This window comes from Hoplias malabaricus, chromosome 2, assembly GCF_029633855.1.
Source record: "Hoplias malabaricus isolate fHopMal1 chromosome 2, fHopMal1.hap1, whole genome shotgun sequence".
Taxonomy (NCBI): domain Eukaryota; kingdom Metazoa; phylum Chordata; class Actinopteri; order Characiformes; family Erythrinidae; genus Hoplias; species Hoplias malabaricus.
In genome coordinates, this window is record NC_089801.1 from 76,931,342 (window position 1) to 76,951,110 (window position 19,769).

Genomic DNA, 19,769 nt, shown 5'->3' on the forward strand with positions numbered 1-19,769 from the left:
AATGTTGTGAACGCTGTTATAAACTGTTTTAGAAATGTGATACCTATTGAAATGACACTCAGAGAGGAAGAGGAGGGCCTTTTCTTCATTGGTAAACACAAAACCAGCAGCCTGTGCTTGCTGTAAAACTGTACTACACTGTATATCGGTAGAAAGCAAAATCCTAAGCACAGTGTTGCCAGTGTACAGATTGGTGCAATGTGAATATTCCTAAATGTAAATAAACCAATCACTGTATTGACTGGATATGCATATTGCAAAGGATATATTGATGTATGCTTATTAAAGGAACACTAGGTAAGATTTGGGGGGTTTGCTCCTGGGGCTCCCTCTAGTGTAATTATGATTTTACAGCACTGTATTGAAGTCATTAGGAAAGGGAAGGGAGCATGGTTTCCTACCCTCCTCCAAAAGTTACATACGGCACTTTCTGCAGTGCTGAGCCCAGACTAGCAACAACAGAGGCTCTGTTCTCCCTATTACAGCTCAGTGAGTCATCACAATGATTTTGAAGCTGTAATTTTAAGGGAAAAATATTACACAGTGTTCCTTTAAGTATTTACTTACTCTCAGATTAGAGTTTAATTAGAGTAAATCTGATTTGGTGATGCAGCATGTTAGAACATTGTAATCAGTTTTATGCCATTGTACTGTGAAGCCCTAAACCCTAATGCCCTGTAAATATCTGTGTCTAATGGAAACTTTATGAGCCTTAACCTCAGCTCTACGTGGTTTGAGCGAGTCAGTATGCTGGTGATTCTGCTCAACTGCGTCACACTCGGCATGTTCCAGCCCTGCCAGGACCTGGAGTGTCACTCAGAGAGGTGCAGCATTCTGCAGGTACAGTAGGAAACAGCTTTACTGAATTTACTGCCTTTTTTATGGCTGTGCCTCCTCTTTGTCACTGTAATTGTAGCAGTAAAAGGCCAGCATATGAAACACAGCCTGGCCGTTTGTATATGGTATCCAGTTATTAATGAAGCAGTAAAATGTTCATACGTCATTGCCAGATCCACCCATTAGATAGTGTCACCATGCTGGGAGGGTGAAGGGTAGGTCATGACTCCTCAGAGACCTTTGAAGTTTTGAGTTGCCGCTAATATGAATTTATTGGGAGGTTCACACACTACAAGGAGAGCACTACTTCACTCCACTTCTGTTCTAGGTAGCACCGTGCGTAGGGGTGGTTTTTGATGATCATTATGATTGGACTTGCAAATGAACTGTAACATTAGTGACATACATTTACATATGCTGAGGCAGTTAAATATTTGCATAGCATTAGAGGAACACAAGGTAAGTCATCCTCCTCCCCTCTCATTGGGCTCCCTTGTAGTGTTACTGAAATCAGTGAGGACGGAGAGGGAGGGGAGTGGCTTCCTACCCTCCAACAAGAGTTACATAGTTTCCGCAGTGCTGAGCCCAGAGTAGCAAAGACAAAGGCTCTATTCTCCCTATTACAGCTCAAAGGAGCATAACCACCATTTTGAAGCTAATATTTTAAGGTAAAAAAATAGTACGTAGTGTTTCTTTAAGCTTATTTAAGGATATATTAAAATAAACTTTAATTAAACTGCTAATACTGCAATACAGAAATGACAACACAGCTGTGTTTCTCTGTAGGCATTTGACGACTTCATCTTTGCCTTCTTCGCTGTGGAGATGGTGGTTAAGATGGTGGCTCTGGGGGTGTTTGGACCCAGGTGTTACCTTGGCGACACGTGGAACCGGCTGGACCTCTTTATTGTCATGGCAGGGTGAGTGACCAGAACTGAAAAAGAGACCGAAAGAGCCCTATTATCTCTCTGTGTGTGTGTGTGTGTGTGTGTTTAATGTCAGTTCAAGTTTTAATGTCAGTTCCAGTCCTAATGTCAAGTCGATGTGTCACAGATATGCTCATGAATGACAATTACTATCAGGCAATCCCAAAGATCACCCGATTCTCACTCCAATATACTCTCAATATCTCTCTCTCTCTTTCTGACTCTTCCCCACTATCTCTCTCTGCATCTTTCACTGATTTGCAGTCATTCCTCCATCTTACCAGTCCTATTATTCTTTGCATATCTTTTCGAGTGGGCCTTGTCAAATCTCATTCAATAAATCATGCCACCATGGCTTCTTTGACTTGCAGAATACTAGGCTTGACCCGAATAATTTGAATCCATTATATTCGCACTGTATTGGTATTTGTTTCTCTAGTATGGGTGTTAGGAGTCACTGAATTTTTTTACGTGATTCAGTTCCGCACCTGGGTGACTCTGAGACGTTTTTTGAAGCAGTAAAAATAAGGAGTGGCTGAAAATGCTTTGAAAAGTCTTACATTTATAAGAACAAAATGATATGAAAAATTACACTATATTATATGGAGTAAACGTTGTAAATGTACTGTATGCTTTCCAACTTAATGTTCTAGCTCAGGACTAGCTAATGCACCACAACACAAGCTTTATTTCTTCCTTATTTTTCTAATATATTGGTTATTAGCATCATTAAAGGAACACTAGGTATTATTTGATCTGTTTGCTCCTGGGCTCCTGTTGCTACAGGGCAGAAGGTGCTCTATAACTACCAAAGATCATCACAGTTAACTAAATCATGGTTTAAAAGTGTAACATGATGTTCTGCCAGTAGATGTCACACTAGAGCACCAGAAACCTAGACCAAAAAAAAAGCTACATATTCAGCCACACCTTCCATTTTCCCATTGAGCAGAGTGGAGATCATGAACAGCAAATCTTGCCTACTCCAGTCAGTCACACATGAAAACAGAACATTATTTAGCTACACAAGAGTTACACAAGAGGAGAAGAAACACCAGGTCAGAGACATGTTACAGGACTTTGGCAGGTCTTAGTGTGATTTCACACCTACTTTGTTTGATCCGAACCAAAATAGTGGATTCAAGGTTGGATCCATGTGCTGTGTACATGCTTTATAGGATGGTTTGCACTTTCGGGACGATCACAGGATATCTGCAATACAGGGTCGTGGTGGGTACAGAGCCTACCCAGAATCACTGGGCACAAAGCATGAACTCACCCTGGAGGTGGCGCCAATCCTTCACAGGGTGCCAAACATTCACACGCACACTCACACCTACGGACACTTTTGAGTCCCCAATCCACCTACCAATGGGTGTCTTTGGACCGTGGGAGGAAACCGGAGGAAACCCATGCAGACACAGGGAGAACACACCACACTCCTCACAGACAGTCACCCGAAGGAAACCTATGCAGACACAGGGAGAACACACCACACTCCTCACAGACAGTCACCCGAAGGAAACCTATGCAGACACAGGGAGAACACACCACACTCCTCACAGACAGTCACCCGGAGGAAACCTATGCAGACACAGGGAGAACACACCACACTCCTCACAGACAGTCACCCGGAGAGGAACTCGAGCCCACAAACTCCAGACCCCTGGAGCTGTGTGACTGTGACACTACATGCTTCACCACCGTGCCGCCGATTACAGGAAGTTGAGGCAGTATAAATGGCAGAGGTGGAAGTGACCAGGGGCCTCATTTATAAAACTGCATGGATTGTGACATGAAAGTGCGCGTGTGCACAAAAGCCAGAAAAAAATGTGCGCCCAAAAAAGTCATGTTTAAAAAACCATGCGTACCACAACTGAACGCTGTTTTCAATTTATAAATCACAACCTTCTTCAAAACTCGCGTTCAGGGTCCGTAACACCCACATTTACCTATAAATGGTCCATTCAAATAAGATTGTGAATAAACATGGGCTTCTCTGTTCATTTTCGAGTGAGATAGTGGAGACAATGGAGGACCGAAAGGCAAAATAGAGAATCTTTGGAGACTGTGAGGTTGAATTTATTGTTTCAGAGGTCGAGGCGAGGAAAAATGTGTTGTTTGGTGGCCTCAGTCGTGGCATTACAAACAAATGCAAGTTAGTTGAGTGACAACATGAGGCTACAGCAGTAAACAAATTTAAATCGGCTCATTAAACAGTCATCATTGTTTGCAAAAAAAAATTGATTTTGATTTTGGAAAACATGTTGCATTATTTGTCAGTTAGCTAGGTTTTATTAGCGCCAAAAAAGCCATTATAACTGACAGTGTATTGATTCTGTGTTACAGATGTTACCTGCATTTGATGTCATCTGCAACTATTACCAGCCCATAATGACTTACTGTCTATTTGTTATGGAGTTTAGTTTCTTGTAATTATATTAATAATAATAGTAATAATGATATTATTATATGGCACTTTTCTAAACAGAGTTTAAAAATTTCTTTGCAAATGAATGTATTACAATGAGATAAAGCAAAACAGATTAAAATTATTTAAATAATAAAATCTGAATAAAAAAGTAGAATGAGGTACAGCAAGCAATGAAACTAATTTTTTATAATATTTTGCATTTTTAAAAGTTATTTTAAACAAGTGAGTGTTAATCTTCTTTAATTCTTCTTTAATCTTTATGTTTTATACAGATCCTAATTTACCACATAACATTTGCACTCATTGCAACATTTTAAGGGTACACATGGGTTAAACCTTGTTTAAATATATGCTCATATTTACACAAAGTATTTCTTTAAAAATCACAATTATTGCAATAGATGTTACATATGCACATTTCAGACTTTGTTTTTGTGCGTACACACCCTTTATAAATGAGGCTCCAGGTGATTTAGTCACTGCCTTCACTCTAGAAGTGGACAAAATATGTACGTTTAAAATGAAACTTTAATTCAATACCGTAACCATATCTTGCTGCCTTAAAGGCTAAGAAGCAGCTCTATGAAAGTGTCAAACAAATAAATACAGTGGAATTTGAGTTCCTAACTTGTGTTTATTGATAGTCAGAAAACATGTTATTTCTTACTAATTCAAGAAATAAGGTTTAAAAGACCGTTGGTCCCCCCCCCCAACGGTGTTCAGAAACTCTAATAGGCGTCTTGCCTGTGACGTAGATGGTGGACAACAACTCTAGAAGTTGCACTTAATTTAATGCAAAATGATGAAAAGGTGTGTTGTTTTTGGCTGCAATCATTCAATGTACCGTATTTTCCGCACTATAAGGCGCACCTAAAAAACTCAAATTATCTCAAAAGCCGACAGTGCGCCTTATAATCCGGTGCGCCTTATATATGGACCAATATTGAGCCACAACAGGTCTCGCAACTACGGTAAGCAGCCGCCTACTTCATTTTCTTCCGCGCGCGGTGCATGCTGGATATATACCGGTATATATATTTCATTTCCATTTGTTTTTTATGTAAAGACCCCAAAATGGCTCCTATTAAGAGACACGCATATGACGCAGAGTTTAAACTCAAGGCGATCAATTAGGCAGAAGAACACGGGAATAGAGGAATAACTTAGTAAAGTGAGCTTTACGCGTTTATTTTGTGTGTTGTGTGATTTTAACGTTTGAGCAACGTTGAGTTATTGATATATTGTTATCGCTTTGCACTATTTCGAGTGTTACTATATTGTGATTATTATTATTATTGAATCGAGGAAAAGTCCCCCCCACACTATGTGGGGTATATTAACATTGCACTACATGTTTTACCTTAAACTACGCTGGGTTGTAATCTATTAATAAAGTTGAACTGACCTATCTGACTGTTTTGTTGACATTCCCTTTAGCGCAGCTCCATCTAATTGATGCATAACGTAACCCCCAGCCTCACTGTAGCATCTATTGTATGCGCCTTATAATCCGGTGCGCCTTATATATGGACAAAGTTTTAAAATAGGTTATTCAATGAAGGTGCGCCTTATAATCCGGTGCGCCTTATAGTGCAGAAAATACGGTACAGTGGGACATCTGTGAACAAATGGCCCAAAGATCCCAAAATATCCAGAAAATGGACTACATTTGTCAACTTTAAACGGGCACTTTGGAAAGGACCATCCGCTCACTCCGTTATCTGTAGCTCATTTCACTGGCGCTTTTCCAACAATATGGACATGTAAGGACACCAACGAAAGGTGTTCAAGAGCCTCTGTAACATGGAGGTAAACAGGGTAAGGACACTCACTTCGCCTGTTTTAGTTGGTGTTAGTTAGCGTTAGCTTGACTCGCTAAACTCGGTGTCTCAGATTATACTCGGCTACGTAGCTGCATTACGGAGGTTTATAGTGTCGGATGAATTCGAGTTCGACTTCGATCACATTTACAAGAATAACGGTGCCTCTAAATCTGAGTTTAGCTTATTGCTAGGCTATTGTCATGATTAATGTTGGTTATTTAGCTAGATACTGTCATAACAGTCAGTCATAACGGTGTTTTACCGCGGCGTTGTTCAGCTGTTGTCCACCAGTGACGTCACGGTTGGGTTCAAGAATTTCCGTAGAGAGCTCGGGTTTTTTCCGTCAATTTAATAAAATTGTCAGTTTTAAAGGAAATTAAGCTGCTATTTTCATTTTAATTCATACTTATATCTGTCAGTAACTAAAATAATGAGAAATATTCATGGAGGTCCATTAAGTGGTGCTTAGCCTTTAAGTAAAAAAAAACGCACCATTCAACAATGAACATCATTTGAAATAAAATGTTTGGGTTTTTTTCAGTAACAATATATTGGATGGTCACATTCTGTTGAACCTCGAATGCTGTGGTCATTGTCTTGTCTCTTCGAGAGGGCACAACATAACAGCCCAGGGTGGTGTGGGACACACACACACACTAACATGCACTCATAGCCAGACTCATTATATAAAAGACAAGGAGCCGAGGACAACACACAACAACAGAAGGAGTGTGACTCCACTGTATCTTTACATTGAAATTAGTTGTTTGCTGATGTATTAATGTTTATAATGTCCAGTGTTGCACTTTTAAATATGGTTTGGACACCTGTAGACTGTAGTGATATCAGTGGATGACTGAATATTGATGAAACAAGCCTGCATCATTCTCTCAAATCAAAATTCCAGGAGATTGTTAGCAAATGATGTTTTGACATTTTTATTTTTACATTATAAAACCATTACTTCTGAAATCAGTATCTTTCTGCATTCTATTGGTCATTGCTTTTCTATGGAGATTATAGAAGCTATTTTTGTGCAGGAATGCTTGTGTCAGCAGTGGGTGCCGTAGCTGGACTCACTCATTAGGAGGGGTGTCTGGATACTTTGTTTGAGCTAATTTAAATTGCTGAAAGAAATGTGTGTGTGTCTGTTGCAAATAGGATGTTGGAGTACTCTCTAGATGGGCACAACGTTAGCTTCTCTGCAATCAGAACGGTTCGAGTCCTCAGACCACTTCGGGCCATCAACAGAGTGCCAAGTAAGTGTCTCTCTATCTTTCACTCTTCCCTCCCTCTCTCTCTGTCTCTCTCTCTCTCTCTCTCTCTCTCTGTCTCTCTCTCTCACACACAATTACAGCTATCACACTCGCTGTAGAGCAGTGTTACTCATTGAGTGGTTCACTAAGCTTGAGTCAGCATCTCCCGTGGCGGTTAATAATTACCGGATAATAGCCTGGCCTATAGCATAATGCAGCCAGTGCAATTAGTGCAACCAAACATTCAGAATGATGCTTTATGTGTGGTTAAAGCTTTGCAACTAGCATCACATAAAAAAAATGACTTCTGAAACGCAGCTAATTAAAGAACCTCAACTCTAACCATATTCGGGATGTCTCACAATAAAATAAGCAAAAGGATTTTAAGTTTTTCTATGAAAACTCCAGGGACGTATGCCCAGGCGTTCCTAATTGTTTATGTGGTTCCCAAAGTTGTCATTGACATTATGTATGTTCATCAGAGACACTATAACAATCACACAAGCAACTACCCAATGAGATCTCAGCTTGCTGTCTTTTGTTCATTTAAAATGTCAGTTTTAGCAGGCTGTTTTAACCCTTTGGCTCTGTGCTGCTCACTGTCTCACTATGTACTCTCACTAGTTTTTGTGCTGTATTTTTGTTTTGCTATGTTGTTGTTTGTCTTTTGTTCTGTGTTCTGTCTTTGCTATTTGAATTTGATTTAAAAAGAATATCGATAAATGCAGTGATTATAATTTCACTGAATGATCACTGGATTAGGAACACCTACCTTGTATCTACTCATTGCCCTTTGTAGTTCTACAGTTAAGGACTGGAGTCTATCTTTTGCTACTTCCTTATCCCCATTACATCCCGTTCTTCAATGGTCAGGATCCCCCCTCCAACAGGACAATTAAATTGAGCTGCTTGAGCTTTTAAAGCTCTCAGTGTCACTGCTGGACCAAGCGAAAATACCACTGATGGACGAACGACACAACTGCAGCAAGAGATGAGCTGCTGTCCCTGACTTTCCGTCTACGAGGTGGAGCAAAAGCAGAAAGGACAGTAAGTGGATACATGGTTTAAAAACTTGAGCAGCACTGCTGTGTCTGATCCACAAACACACCACCACATCAGTGAGTATAATCCACCACCCAAATTCATACCTGCTCTGTGCTGCTCCTGTGGGAGTCCTGAGAGTTGAAGAGTTGAAGAGTTGAAGAGTGAAATGGGGATAAGAAAGTATGCAGAGCTACAGACAGACTACAGCCTGTAATTGAAGTGCTCCTGTGTGGTCAGTGCGGCTGATTAAATGGACAGTGAGTGCAGATCCAAGGTAGGTGTTCCTAATCCAGTGATTGCAGCCTATATATATATATGCTCATTTGGAAAAACAAAGCCACAAGGGCCACTGCTCCACAGTCTTGTGATGTAATGAAGGCAGGCACTGAGGCTAGGCGCTATACCCTCTCTCACCCTTCCATGCGCATTGATTTGAAATGATTTGGGCCGCGCTGAGATGGAAAAAGATACGGGCACAATATTTATAGACGCATACCCTCTCACTTGTTCTGTCACGTACGGAGGCGCAGTTACCGCTTCCTAAACGCAATGAAAAAGCCACTCAGTGAAGTTGACTTTTACAGCTCAATGTCTAGAATTATGCTTCCCTATAGGCTTCCATATCTCAGCGTCTCTGCAGCACAACACACACATATATCAACGTTTGGAAGACTTCCGATTCAGCGTTAAGATACGGAGTAGCCATTCGCAGCGGTTTCTTAAAAGTCAGTACGAAGCATCAAAATATTCCCTCTCAGTTTCGAGGATGTTGTCAGCAAACAGATAAATACGTTGTTTGGAATGTGAGTGCAGCAGTGCAGCAATAGATTTTGGACTCAGTGAGGAATGAGACCCCGTGGCTGTTAAGTTTCCAATTCGATTACTCTCAAACCACTGAACAGGGTGTTAGCCAAGCACCGCAAGAGTGCGATGATGCACTCATTGTGTGTGTGTGTGTGTGTGTGTGTGTGTGTGTGTGTCTCTTTGTACATCTTCACTAGACTGTTTAGTTGATTTGATTTTCCTTGTGCATTGTGGAGTGTGTGTATGTTTAAGCCTCTCCATAGATCGTTCAGAATGTTACATACTCTGGACAGGAATAAAGCATGTCCATATGTGCATTAACCTCTGACCTGCGTGTTTGGTGTCTGAATGTGAAGGCACAGCACATGTACATCTGCCACTTTTAATCCCGTCACTGGGCTTGTATTAGTCTTACGCAGAATTATTCAGGTTTGAAATAAAGCTGCAGCGACCACGGGCAGCATTATATGCAAACAAGCCATCTAGGTTACATCAGTACTGCATGGATGTCTCCTTCTGTCACAGGATAGTTCATTCCCAGAGCCAGAACAGGCACTCTATAATCACGCATGCTTCCATAATATCTTTCAAATGTGATTTTCCTGGAATGCACACACCTCCCAGACACCAGGAGGTTATTATGTTTAATTTATGTTGTCGCTGTCATAAAAAACATTTTTGTGATATGTACACTATGCCAAAATGTTACCCATCTTATTAAAAATGCTGCTTTGAGAAGCTGCAGAGAAAAAGCTAATACTTATAGTACATACATCAATTGCGTTTGATAATTAGAGTCTGAGTGTGTCTCTCGTTTGCCCCATAAAAAGGGAAATGTAGATGTAAAGCACTGCGTCAAAGTCAGCTCATTTTCTTTATTTCCAGGCAATATGGCGCAAAATTGTTAAGTATTAAATATTCATTTTTTGTAGAGATGGATACAATCCATGTGCAAAAGTTTAAAAAAATGTAGAAATGTGGGTAAAAGCAGTAGTTTATAAAACTGGAGCTCAAAACATTAATTATATAAGATATGAACTAGGCAGAGTCTAAAAAGACATGGATCTCATTACTGAGAACAGAAAGAACTGATACAGAAGAACCTAACAGTGGACTGTCCACCCCAGAACTCAGCCCTCAAGTGTGTTTGAGATTAGTTGGATTCTGAAAAGCAGAAATTGCAATCAAGACTGAACTTTAGGCATGGAAAAATCCTGCAACTGAAAACTGGAAGATGTAATATAGCAAAATAATTAAATACTGAACATGTGATTACTTTAACTATTTCAATATTAATTAAGCATTGTTATTAGGATTTTTTTTAGATTCGAAGCAACTCATGGCACTGGCTTGTAATCTGTCATTCTAATAAATAAACACACGTGATTAGCTCCACAAGCGGGTGCTGTCCAGTGCTTCACATCAAAGATATTTTGTGTCATTTAAAAAAAAAAAAGAGTTCATATGTAATAGACTATTAATTAGAAATGAAAATAAAAGCAGGATACAATAGAATGTACAATAGCATTAAAAAGTTAGGAACTGACCTGTATTTTAATACTTAAATCTTAGCAGTATTTAATAATACTGCAGTTTCCTTCAGGATTAATAAAGTCTTATCATATTTCCTGTATTTTGGGACCAAAAAATGTATATGAATGAATATTGATGTCAATTGATGTGCCTTGAGGTTTAAGAACATTTTATAAAATATGTGGTAGAACATTTAGTTACTACTTAAGAAGCTGAACTGATAGGAATCAGGCATGTGGCCCACTGAACTCCACTAAATGCAAATTGGGTCCATGGTTTGATCACTGTTGGCTCATCCCAGAATCACAGATTACTAAACAGTGCTCAAACTGCACCTTCTGGAACTACAGCATTTCTCTCAGTGCTCCCCAAATTACCGTATTTGTCCCATAGGGAAATTTGCTTTGGACAGAAAGAGGCGGCCACATAAATTACAGGGACTATTAAAGTAATCACTGACATTCACAGAGCGTTTAAAAAATAAATAAATAATGTGCAGTACACAAAGCATGAACAGAATAAATTAAAATACAAAGTACACATGGTGCACTACAAACATTTCTTCCTATTTCTTGAGTTTATAAGATTCACTGATAGAAGAATGAAATACTTTTTTGTATCTATTCTAATTGGAATCCTCCCTTAAGGGAGCAGTTCAAATTCCGAATGCAGGATATGGGAGGCGTCTGAGATAATTCCCTTTGCCTGTTTAATAAGTTTTTCAAAAATTGTTTGGAGGGAGGAGTGCTCCCATACGTCCATCACTTTCATTGCTGCCAAAACCATTAGTTTTAAATGAGAAGCTGACAAGTCAAACTGAGATTCCTTGACATATAATAGTGTCTGCTGCGGCGTGATAGAATAGCATCATTACCCTCTGTCCATCCCTCAGACGCCCCCAGTGTAGGTAAGACGTAAGATTGCTTTTGGGTCTGAGGGCATACAGAATGTATGAGTATATTTTAAGTCAGTTTGCACTCATTATTTTTACACAGATATTGGTAAGAAACAAACAGTAATACAAGTATAAGTCACAATACTTACATTCTCATGAATCTGACCAGTTTGCTAAAATAGTACTTGCTCTTAGAAAATCATTATTAGTTTGAGGGGGATAAAAAAAAATTGTGATTTGCTAAAAGTATCAGTCTTTTTCAATTATATTGACTAAGTCAATTATATATTGTGACTCAGACAACACAAACTCTGAAGGTGTACTACATTATAAAACAAAATATACCTCATGTTGGCCTGTTTGTTTCTCAACACCACTATTAACAAAATTCAGAATTAAGGATTTATTCATAATAACCATAAACCATCACTAGTTGTATGGTGATGAATCTGTCAGTAGCTAGCTAATTTCCAGTTCCACCGTAAATAGTGAATCACTTACATTCTAGCACCTGACATTACTGCAACATTTAAGGCGAACTGGAAGTTTTGTTTTTTTTAATAAATATATATATATATCGTCAACAAAAAAAACTGCTGAATTCAGTTTCATAACATAAAAGAGTTAGGAGTGGGTGATAATATAGGACTGTTGAACACTTTTGAAGACGGGTGATGCCTTAAATATCTAAAGTCCAGCTCTGCTCCCCTGATATCATTCACTCACACCTACAGACACTTTTGAGTCACCAATCCACCTACCAATGTGTGTTTTTGGAGAGTGTGGGGAAACTGGAACACATGGAGGAAACCCACACAGACACAGGGAGAACACACCACACTCCTCACAGACAGTCACCCGGAGGAAACCCACGCAGACACAGAGAGAACACACCACTCTCCTCACAGACAGTCACCCGGAGGAAACCCACGCAGACACAGGGAGAACACACCACACTCCTCACAGACAGTCACCCGGAGGAAACCCACGCAGACACAGGGAGAACACACCACACTCCTCACAGACAGTCACCCGGAGGAAACCCACGCAGACACAGGGAGAACACACTACACTCCTCACAGACAGTCACCCGGAGCAGGGACTTGAACCCACAACCTCCAGGTCCCTGGAGCTTTGTGACTGTGACACTACCTGCTGCGCAACTGTGCTGCCCACCTTTTGGAATCAGTTATGTTTAAATATTAATTTAAGTCTTTAATTTTTGCTGTGTTTATCACAAAAAGAAAATGTTCATTTTGTGAAACAGCACTGCACTGTAAAACACCGGTCCAAATCCATTCCTTCATTTCAAAATTAAAGCGCTTTGGATGGAACAAATGGACCTTTTCTTCCATTTGTGTATGCGTGTCAGTTTAGGCACATGATCTGTTCAGACGGATGTCAGATGTAGGTCTCAATTATATAGACAGTGTGAACAGTAGGAAAAATAATAATAATAATAATAATAATAATTTGTTAGAGAAATTTGGTTTGGGCCCATTTTACTTGCTGTATAAATGTAGCCATAGTGTCTTACTGGCCAGCCATTTTAAAATCTTGGTCTAGAAGTTGGATCCAAGATCTGGATTTGAGAATCTCTGCTGTATGTCATAAGACAAATTGTCAAAATAGCAGCCACCACTTCTTTGATCATATTGTCGACACTAAAGGGCTTCTGTGCCTCTGTTGTATATCATGATAGTTAATTATAAACAACACCTTGGGGTTTATGACAGCTCAAACTGTTAGTAGACTTGCCCCATGACCTTCCAAGAATCAAAGTACCTTAGCCTTTAGTGAATTTTGCAAACAGAAAAGACAAGGTAATGAGGGGAATATATCACACTAATACACCTGATATACTTTATGCATCAGAAGTTGCATATTTGAAAAGGTTTTTGACAATATCCTTGGTATGCCCATCACTGAAAATAAAACAAGAATGTTCAAAATGACAACAGAAATATTGTGATTATGGTATATATTCATATTGCACAACTTGGTTTACTTACGTACCGATGGGTACTCTTATAGCACATATATATGGATAAAACTTCAAGTGACAAACATGAGAGACAACAGTGTGTGTGTAGACTGCTATCGTCAGAGCTGGAGTATAAAAGTCAGCTGGGACTCTAGGTGCTTCCAGGATGTTGTAAAATGAACTGCAATCTAGTTAGGATTATAGGTAGTCATTATTTTTTAATAGAAAATCTCCTAACTAATTGCCTGTCTGGCTCCTAGCAGTGGGGCAGCTTCACCTATGCTGTTTTACAGCTTTGCAAATTAAAATGCTTTGATTCATGTGATGAAAAATAATGAGTTGAATGAGAATGGGTTGTGTTTGTGTATTTGAACTTGAGAGAAGAAATTTAAAGCTTGCACAGCTGCCGTCATACTTTAAGTTAGCAAATATGTTTATGTTTAAAAAAAACCAAAAACAAATGCATGACTAATGCGTAGTGGTACGTGACAACATTTTAAGAGTGAAAAAGGGAAAGTAAAGATTGTATGATGCATTGAAAAGCAGACTGTGTACATTAAATTAATATTAGCACTTTACTGCAGTTGTTGGCAATAATGCATATTTAAGGGGGAACTGACCAATGGAAATTAAGAGCATTAAGAGGCATGTTTACTTCAATGAGCACAAAGGAGAATGCGTTTGAATTGGGCACCACAACATGCCTCTGTATCATGTTTCCCCTGACACAAACCTGTAACTGGTTCATGTCTAATGGAAAGTGATGCTTTGAAATATATATTAGGAGGATATTTGGGATAATGTAGATTTGCCTAGAGCAGGATTAAATGCGTGTGGAAGTGATTTTCAACCTCTCTTAACTCAATGCCCACAACTGGCAGAAATGAGCATGATTGTAGAGTGATCTGACTGAAACAGACTAATAAAGTTTGATTAGACGTTGCTAATATTAGCCTTCCATTTTGGATCTTCTGGGCTGCTATAAAAAGGACTTCAGAGGTCAGCGCAGCCAAGAATGTAAATTTACTTGGCAAAAATCAACAAAATTCAAGTAGATGTGAAGTTTTGTCTGTGGAATGTATTCCCTTTGAAAGTCCCCTGGTCATAACCAGTCACTGTGACTAATTTCACTAAAACTGAGGTAGTTTTGTTCACAAACTTTCTTTTAAAAACATACCATGACTGTGAGGTTTCCCTCTTGGACCGTGTAAAACTACGGTGGCAGTCAAGCACAGCATGATCCAGAAGCACTCTCAGAAAACATTTCCTACACTCTGAGGCCCATATTGCAGTTCAGAAATATTCCAGCACCCCAGCATTCGGGGTTTATAAGGTACAAAACAAACCAGCAAGTTGTGCACGTCTTAATCCTAGCACAGCCCGTTTTTATCCTCTCGAAATCTGTATTCACAGCTTGAAACTGAAGCCATTTAATCACTGGAATAGAACACGTTTTGAAGTGAAAGTGAAGGATTAGATTAAATAGTGTTTATTGCATTACAGAAACACTTTTAGTATCGGCAACTCTACAACAGGGCTGGGGAACTGAAGGCCGTACTCCAGCACAGTTTGCTGATTTTTCTGTTCTGACCCAACAAAAAGCTGATAATTAACTGCTGAGTTGAATCAGGTGTGTTTGAGCAGGAAGATTACCAAACTCTACAGGAATTTAGCTCTCCTGGACCAGAGTACCCCACTTCTGCTCTGTCATATTAAACCTTCCAGTAATTCAGAATGGTTGATTAGGAGAAAAGTACTTGAGTAAATCTCAACAAAATACTCATTTAATCAATCATTCATTTTCACCTGTGATATGTAACATAGAACTGCAGTTAATATATATTATTTATCCCATTTAAACAGTGCCAGAATAAAAACAGGTATCTCCAAAACATCCTTGACTTGTTTAGCTACTCTCAGGGTGTCTCAAAAGTAAGGAAATACCTGTTTAAAGACAGTGATTCAATTTTAGACACAAACTGTAGGAAAGAGATGGTGTCTAAAATTGAATCACTGTCTTTAAATGGGTGTTTTCTTACTTTTCTGATTCCTTTCTTTTGAGACACTCTCTAGTTAATTAGGTGTACAAATGTGTTTTGAAGCATTTTCTGTGTAAGGTATAATTGTAATTCACAATTCAAGCATTCTCCCACTCTTTTGTCAATTATGGTAATTGTTGTATAGTATTAAAAATGCCCATTTTTTATTTTAGTCGACAAAAATAACCCAAAAATGGAAAGTGAGAAGAATGTATTGGTTCCATCAAGAGAAAAGACCTGCAAAGGCATGTGCATCAGTTTGTTCAGTTCTTGGGGATAATGTTGTAATGTACTGTTATGACATTGTATGTGGTTTAGACGATTTCAGGATGGTCATTTTGATGTTAACAATTGTGAACAATGTTTATAAAATTCTGACAATGTTTTCTCACCATATGCTGCTCTCCAGTCTCTTTGCATGCTGGGAATCAGTCTAATGTGTTTACGAAGCCCAAATGTCTGTATATAGGTAAAAAAATGTCTCTGTCAGGTATGCTAGGCTTTCTCTCTCTCTTTGTTCACAGCAGTGAAACATAATTTTGGAGCTTTTAGACTGTCCAAATGTTGAAAACTGAGTTGAGGATAAGGATGCACCGATTTTGAATTTTTTGGGCTGATGCGATAACCGACAATTAGCACCTTGGAGTAGTCGATACAGAGCAATGGATTAAAGAAAAACGAATTAGTTTTATCATGGATTCTCATAGGACAAGCCTTTTCTTCAGTATTTCTGTACTTTTAAATTTTATCTTTTAAGTATATTAGTTTTAGTTCATTTATATTTTTATCAAAGATTTACTGCTGGTTCCACATGAATGGTTTCTAGAGGGGCGCTAATTAGTGTAGCACTGGGTTTGTTTTGGAGAGCGAGGGAGATAGCAGCATAAATAGCAAGTGTTTGTAATCGTTTATCATCATGTTTCAGTAATAAATTCAGACACTGAATGACTCTATCTATTTTCATGTGTTTTATATAAGAGGGGCTCCTGTACTGCCGTGGTTGAGATATCTTTCTGTTGTTTAACCTGCCATCTGTTCTGAGCGTCGCTGATATTTTAAATTCTTTTTCACCACACAGAAATGTAATCCCAAAAACGTCCACACAGCAGACGTATTTGTGTATTTACAGCTGTCAGTGCATATACGCAAACACAAAAAAACTCTATTGGTGTTATTGGTTGTGATATCGGCTAAAATTCCAATATTGGGCCATTAATGTTAACAAAAAAAAAATCCACATTTTGGCAAATAATATATCAGTCACCGATATATTGTGCATCACTAGTTGAGGATATTGCTCTATTCCTGCTCCATAGGTGTGTAATATTTTTCTCTTGATGTAACTGACTCTGAATTCGGAAGAATTCACTAAAGGCATGAAAGAAAACAGAGAGCGAAAATGCTACAAAACTGAATAACTTGAGTTTCAAATGAGTTTCTGTGGCAATTCGAACAGTGAATGATAAACTTATAGATAAGTTAAACCACGTACGAAAAAACAGTTCTTTTTTTATTCTCCTCAAATATACCATTCCACGTTAAAAGACACAGGGCTCCTGAACGGAAACAAACCAGAAAACAGAGTCATTTTTAATGTTACGCAAAAGTTACTATAAAATGACAAAAGAATTACATACGATACACAAAAAAACTATATAAAACTTATTCATACATCCAATATATGGGTGTTTCCTTACTTTTCTGTTTTCTTACTTTTGAGACACCTGTATTAATTTGTTGTGTTTCAGCAGCAACAATATTTATATTTTTCTTGATGCTTGTGATTTCCACGTAGTTATTAACTCTGTTTTTCTGCTGTAGGCATGCGCATCCTGGTGACCTTGCTATTGGACACTTTACCCATGCTGGGGAACGTTTTGCTGCTGTGTTTCTTTGTGTTCTTCATCTTTGGGATCGTTGGTGTTCAGCTGTGGGCGGGGCTTCTCAGGAACCGCTGTTTTCTGGATGAGGACATAAAGATGTGAGTAGAGGCACTCCGCCTGCATTCATATTAATGCAGAAAACACAACAGTGTATCCACTCTCACACTCAGCTGGTGCTTTCTTTACTTTTACTGACAAGTTCTCTTTGTATCACCTAGAGGTTAATGTACAAGAACATACTGTCACAGCGGTTTTGCTTGTGCCTGAGTGTTCTTGCCAGTCACATATTGGTTGCATCTTGTCCACAAACTCCCTGAAATTATTTGCGACTTTATTTTGTGGGGAACTTGGCACAGAGGTGCTCATTAGACTCTGTAACCTTTCTATACCAAATGTATAAATTACATAAACATAAAGCATGGGCACAGCAATAAACAGTTCTAGCATCAAGCCAGAAGCACTCACATTAGGAGTAATGACCCTGTCCGCATAACCCAGCTGCAAGCTGTGCACCAGAGCTAGTGCGGTGACATTCAGAGAGTAGAACCTCGTAACTGTGCGAGGGCAAGGTCAACTGACGTCTGTGAAAACGTCCTCTCCAGGGACACGTGGTAATGTTGCCAATTTTAAAACCTATAATATTAAGGTGTCCTCAGATGTATAGTTTAACATTTACGCTTGTCTCCAATGTGCCGTGAAGATGTTCATTAAATTCCTCTGGGTTTTCTGTGTGTTCATGAGGTCATAAGACTGGCTGAGCGTGAACTTAAATAGCTAAGCTACTTATAAAATAATCAGGGAAGCTGCAGATCTTAAATGTCCTAAATCAGGACTTTTTTAAAGTCCTTAAAAAGCATTCATTTTTTAAAAAGAGTCTCTCTTTTAAGATCTCAAAAATGTAACTGTGTCCAAAAGTTGTTAACAGCTACTCACCCCATCTTACTTACCCCTCTTGCTGAAGTAGACTCTACTCCTTTGGGAAGTTTTTAGCCCTTTTGCTCTCCTGTGAAACGGCCCCTCATTTCTACAAGTTTTCAGCAGGATGCATTTCAAGGTTGCTCGGTTCCAGACTCACTGTGGCTGAATTCAGCACCAGAGCCAGAAAAGAGTCATGGTTAATCCACTGTTTACAGCAGATTAAGATAATATCCATCCATCCATTATCTGTAACCGCTTATCCAATTCAGGGTCACGGTGGGTCCAGAGCCTACCTGGAATCATTGGGCGCAAGGCAGGAATACACCCTGGAGGGGGCGCCAGTCCTTCACAGGGCAACACACACACTCACACATTCACTCACACACTCACACCTATGGATACTTTTGAGTCGTCAATCCACCTACCAACGTGTGTTTTTGGACTGTGGGAGGAACCCGGAGCACCCGGAGGAAACCCGCGCAGACACAGGGAGAACACACCACACTCCTCACAGACAGTCACCCGAAGGAAACCCACGCAGACGCAGTGAGAACACACCACACTCCTCACAGACAGTCACCCGGAGGAAACCCACGCAGACGCAGGGAGAACACACCACACTCCTCACAGACAGTCACCCGGAGGAAACCCACGCAGACGCAGGGAGAACACACCACACTCCTCACAGACAGTCACCCGGAGGAAACCCACGCAGACACAGGGAGAACACACCACACTCCTCACAGACAGTCACCCGGAGGAAACCCACGCAGACACAGGGAGAACACACCACACTCCTCACAGACAGTCACCCAGAGGAAACCCACGAAGACACAGGGAGAACACACCACACTCCTCACAGACAGCCACCTGGAGGAAACCCACGCAGACACAGAGAGAACACAACACACTCCTCACAGACAGTCACCCGGAGGAAACCCACGCAGACGCAGGGAGAACACACCACACTCCTCACAGACAGTCACCCGGAGGAAACCCACGCAGACGCAGGGAGAACACACCACACTCTTCACAGACAGAGAAGTAGCCAATGTGTCTCGTGTCGCGCTGAGCACAACCGAACATTTTCCTGTTTTATTTCCATTTATTTATTTAGACAACACACTGTAAATGACCCCGTCCGTCTCCACAGTTTGATAACATTATTTGAGGCTCTGTTCCCTTTCTGCCCTTTCTTTATTGTCACAAGCTCACAGACATTTTGACGGTTCCCTCTGAAAATCTCACTATTTTTTGTGTTCCAACGGGAAACTATTTATATTGGTGGAAAAGCACTGAATGTGCTATCACTTGAGGGGACGCAGTAAAAGCTCAGCTGATGGATGGTGACCTTGGGCTAAGGTGCATCTTCTCCAAAACGTCCAATTCTAAT

General features: G+C 39.8%; 1 protein-coding gene across 5 annotated transcripts in view; it reads left to right on the plus strand.

Moving 5' to 3' along the window:
• The first annotated feature begins 705 nt into the window (after window positions 1-705).
• The window catches only part of cacna1hb (calcium channel, voltage-dependent, T type, alpha 1H subunit b), a 95,535-nt gene continuing 76,471 nt past the window's right edge, over window positions 706-19,769 (plus strand). For all 5 annotated transcript variants that reach the window (XM_066661634.1, XM_066661635.1, XM_066661638.1 and 2 more), the window contains exons 1-4: window positions 706-840; window positions 1,624-1,757; window positions 7,182-7,279; window positions 17,397-17,556. In XM_066661634.1, the coding sequence (XP_066517731.1) occupies window positions 706-840; window positions 1,624-1,757; window positions 7,182-7,279; window positions 17,397-17,556 (527 nt within the window). The remainder of the gene's footprint in view (window positions 841-1,623; window positions 1,758-7,181; window positions 7,280-17,396; window positions 17,557-19,769) is intronic.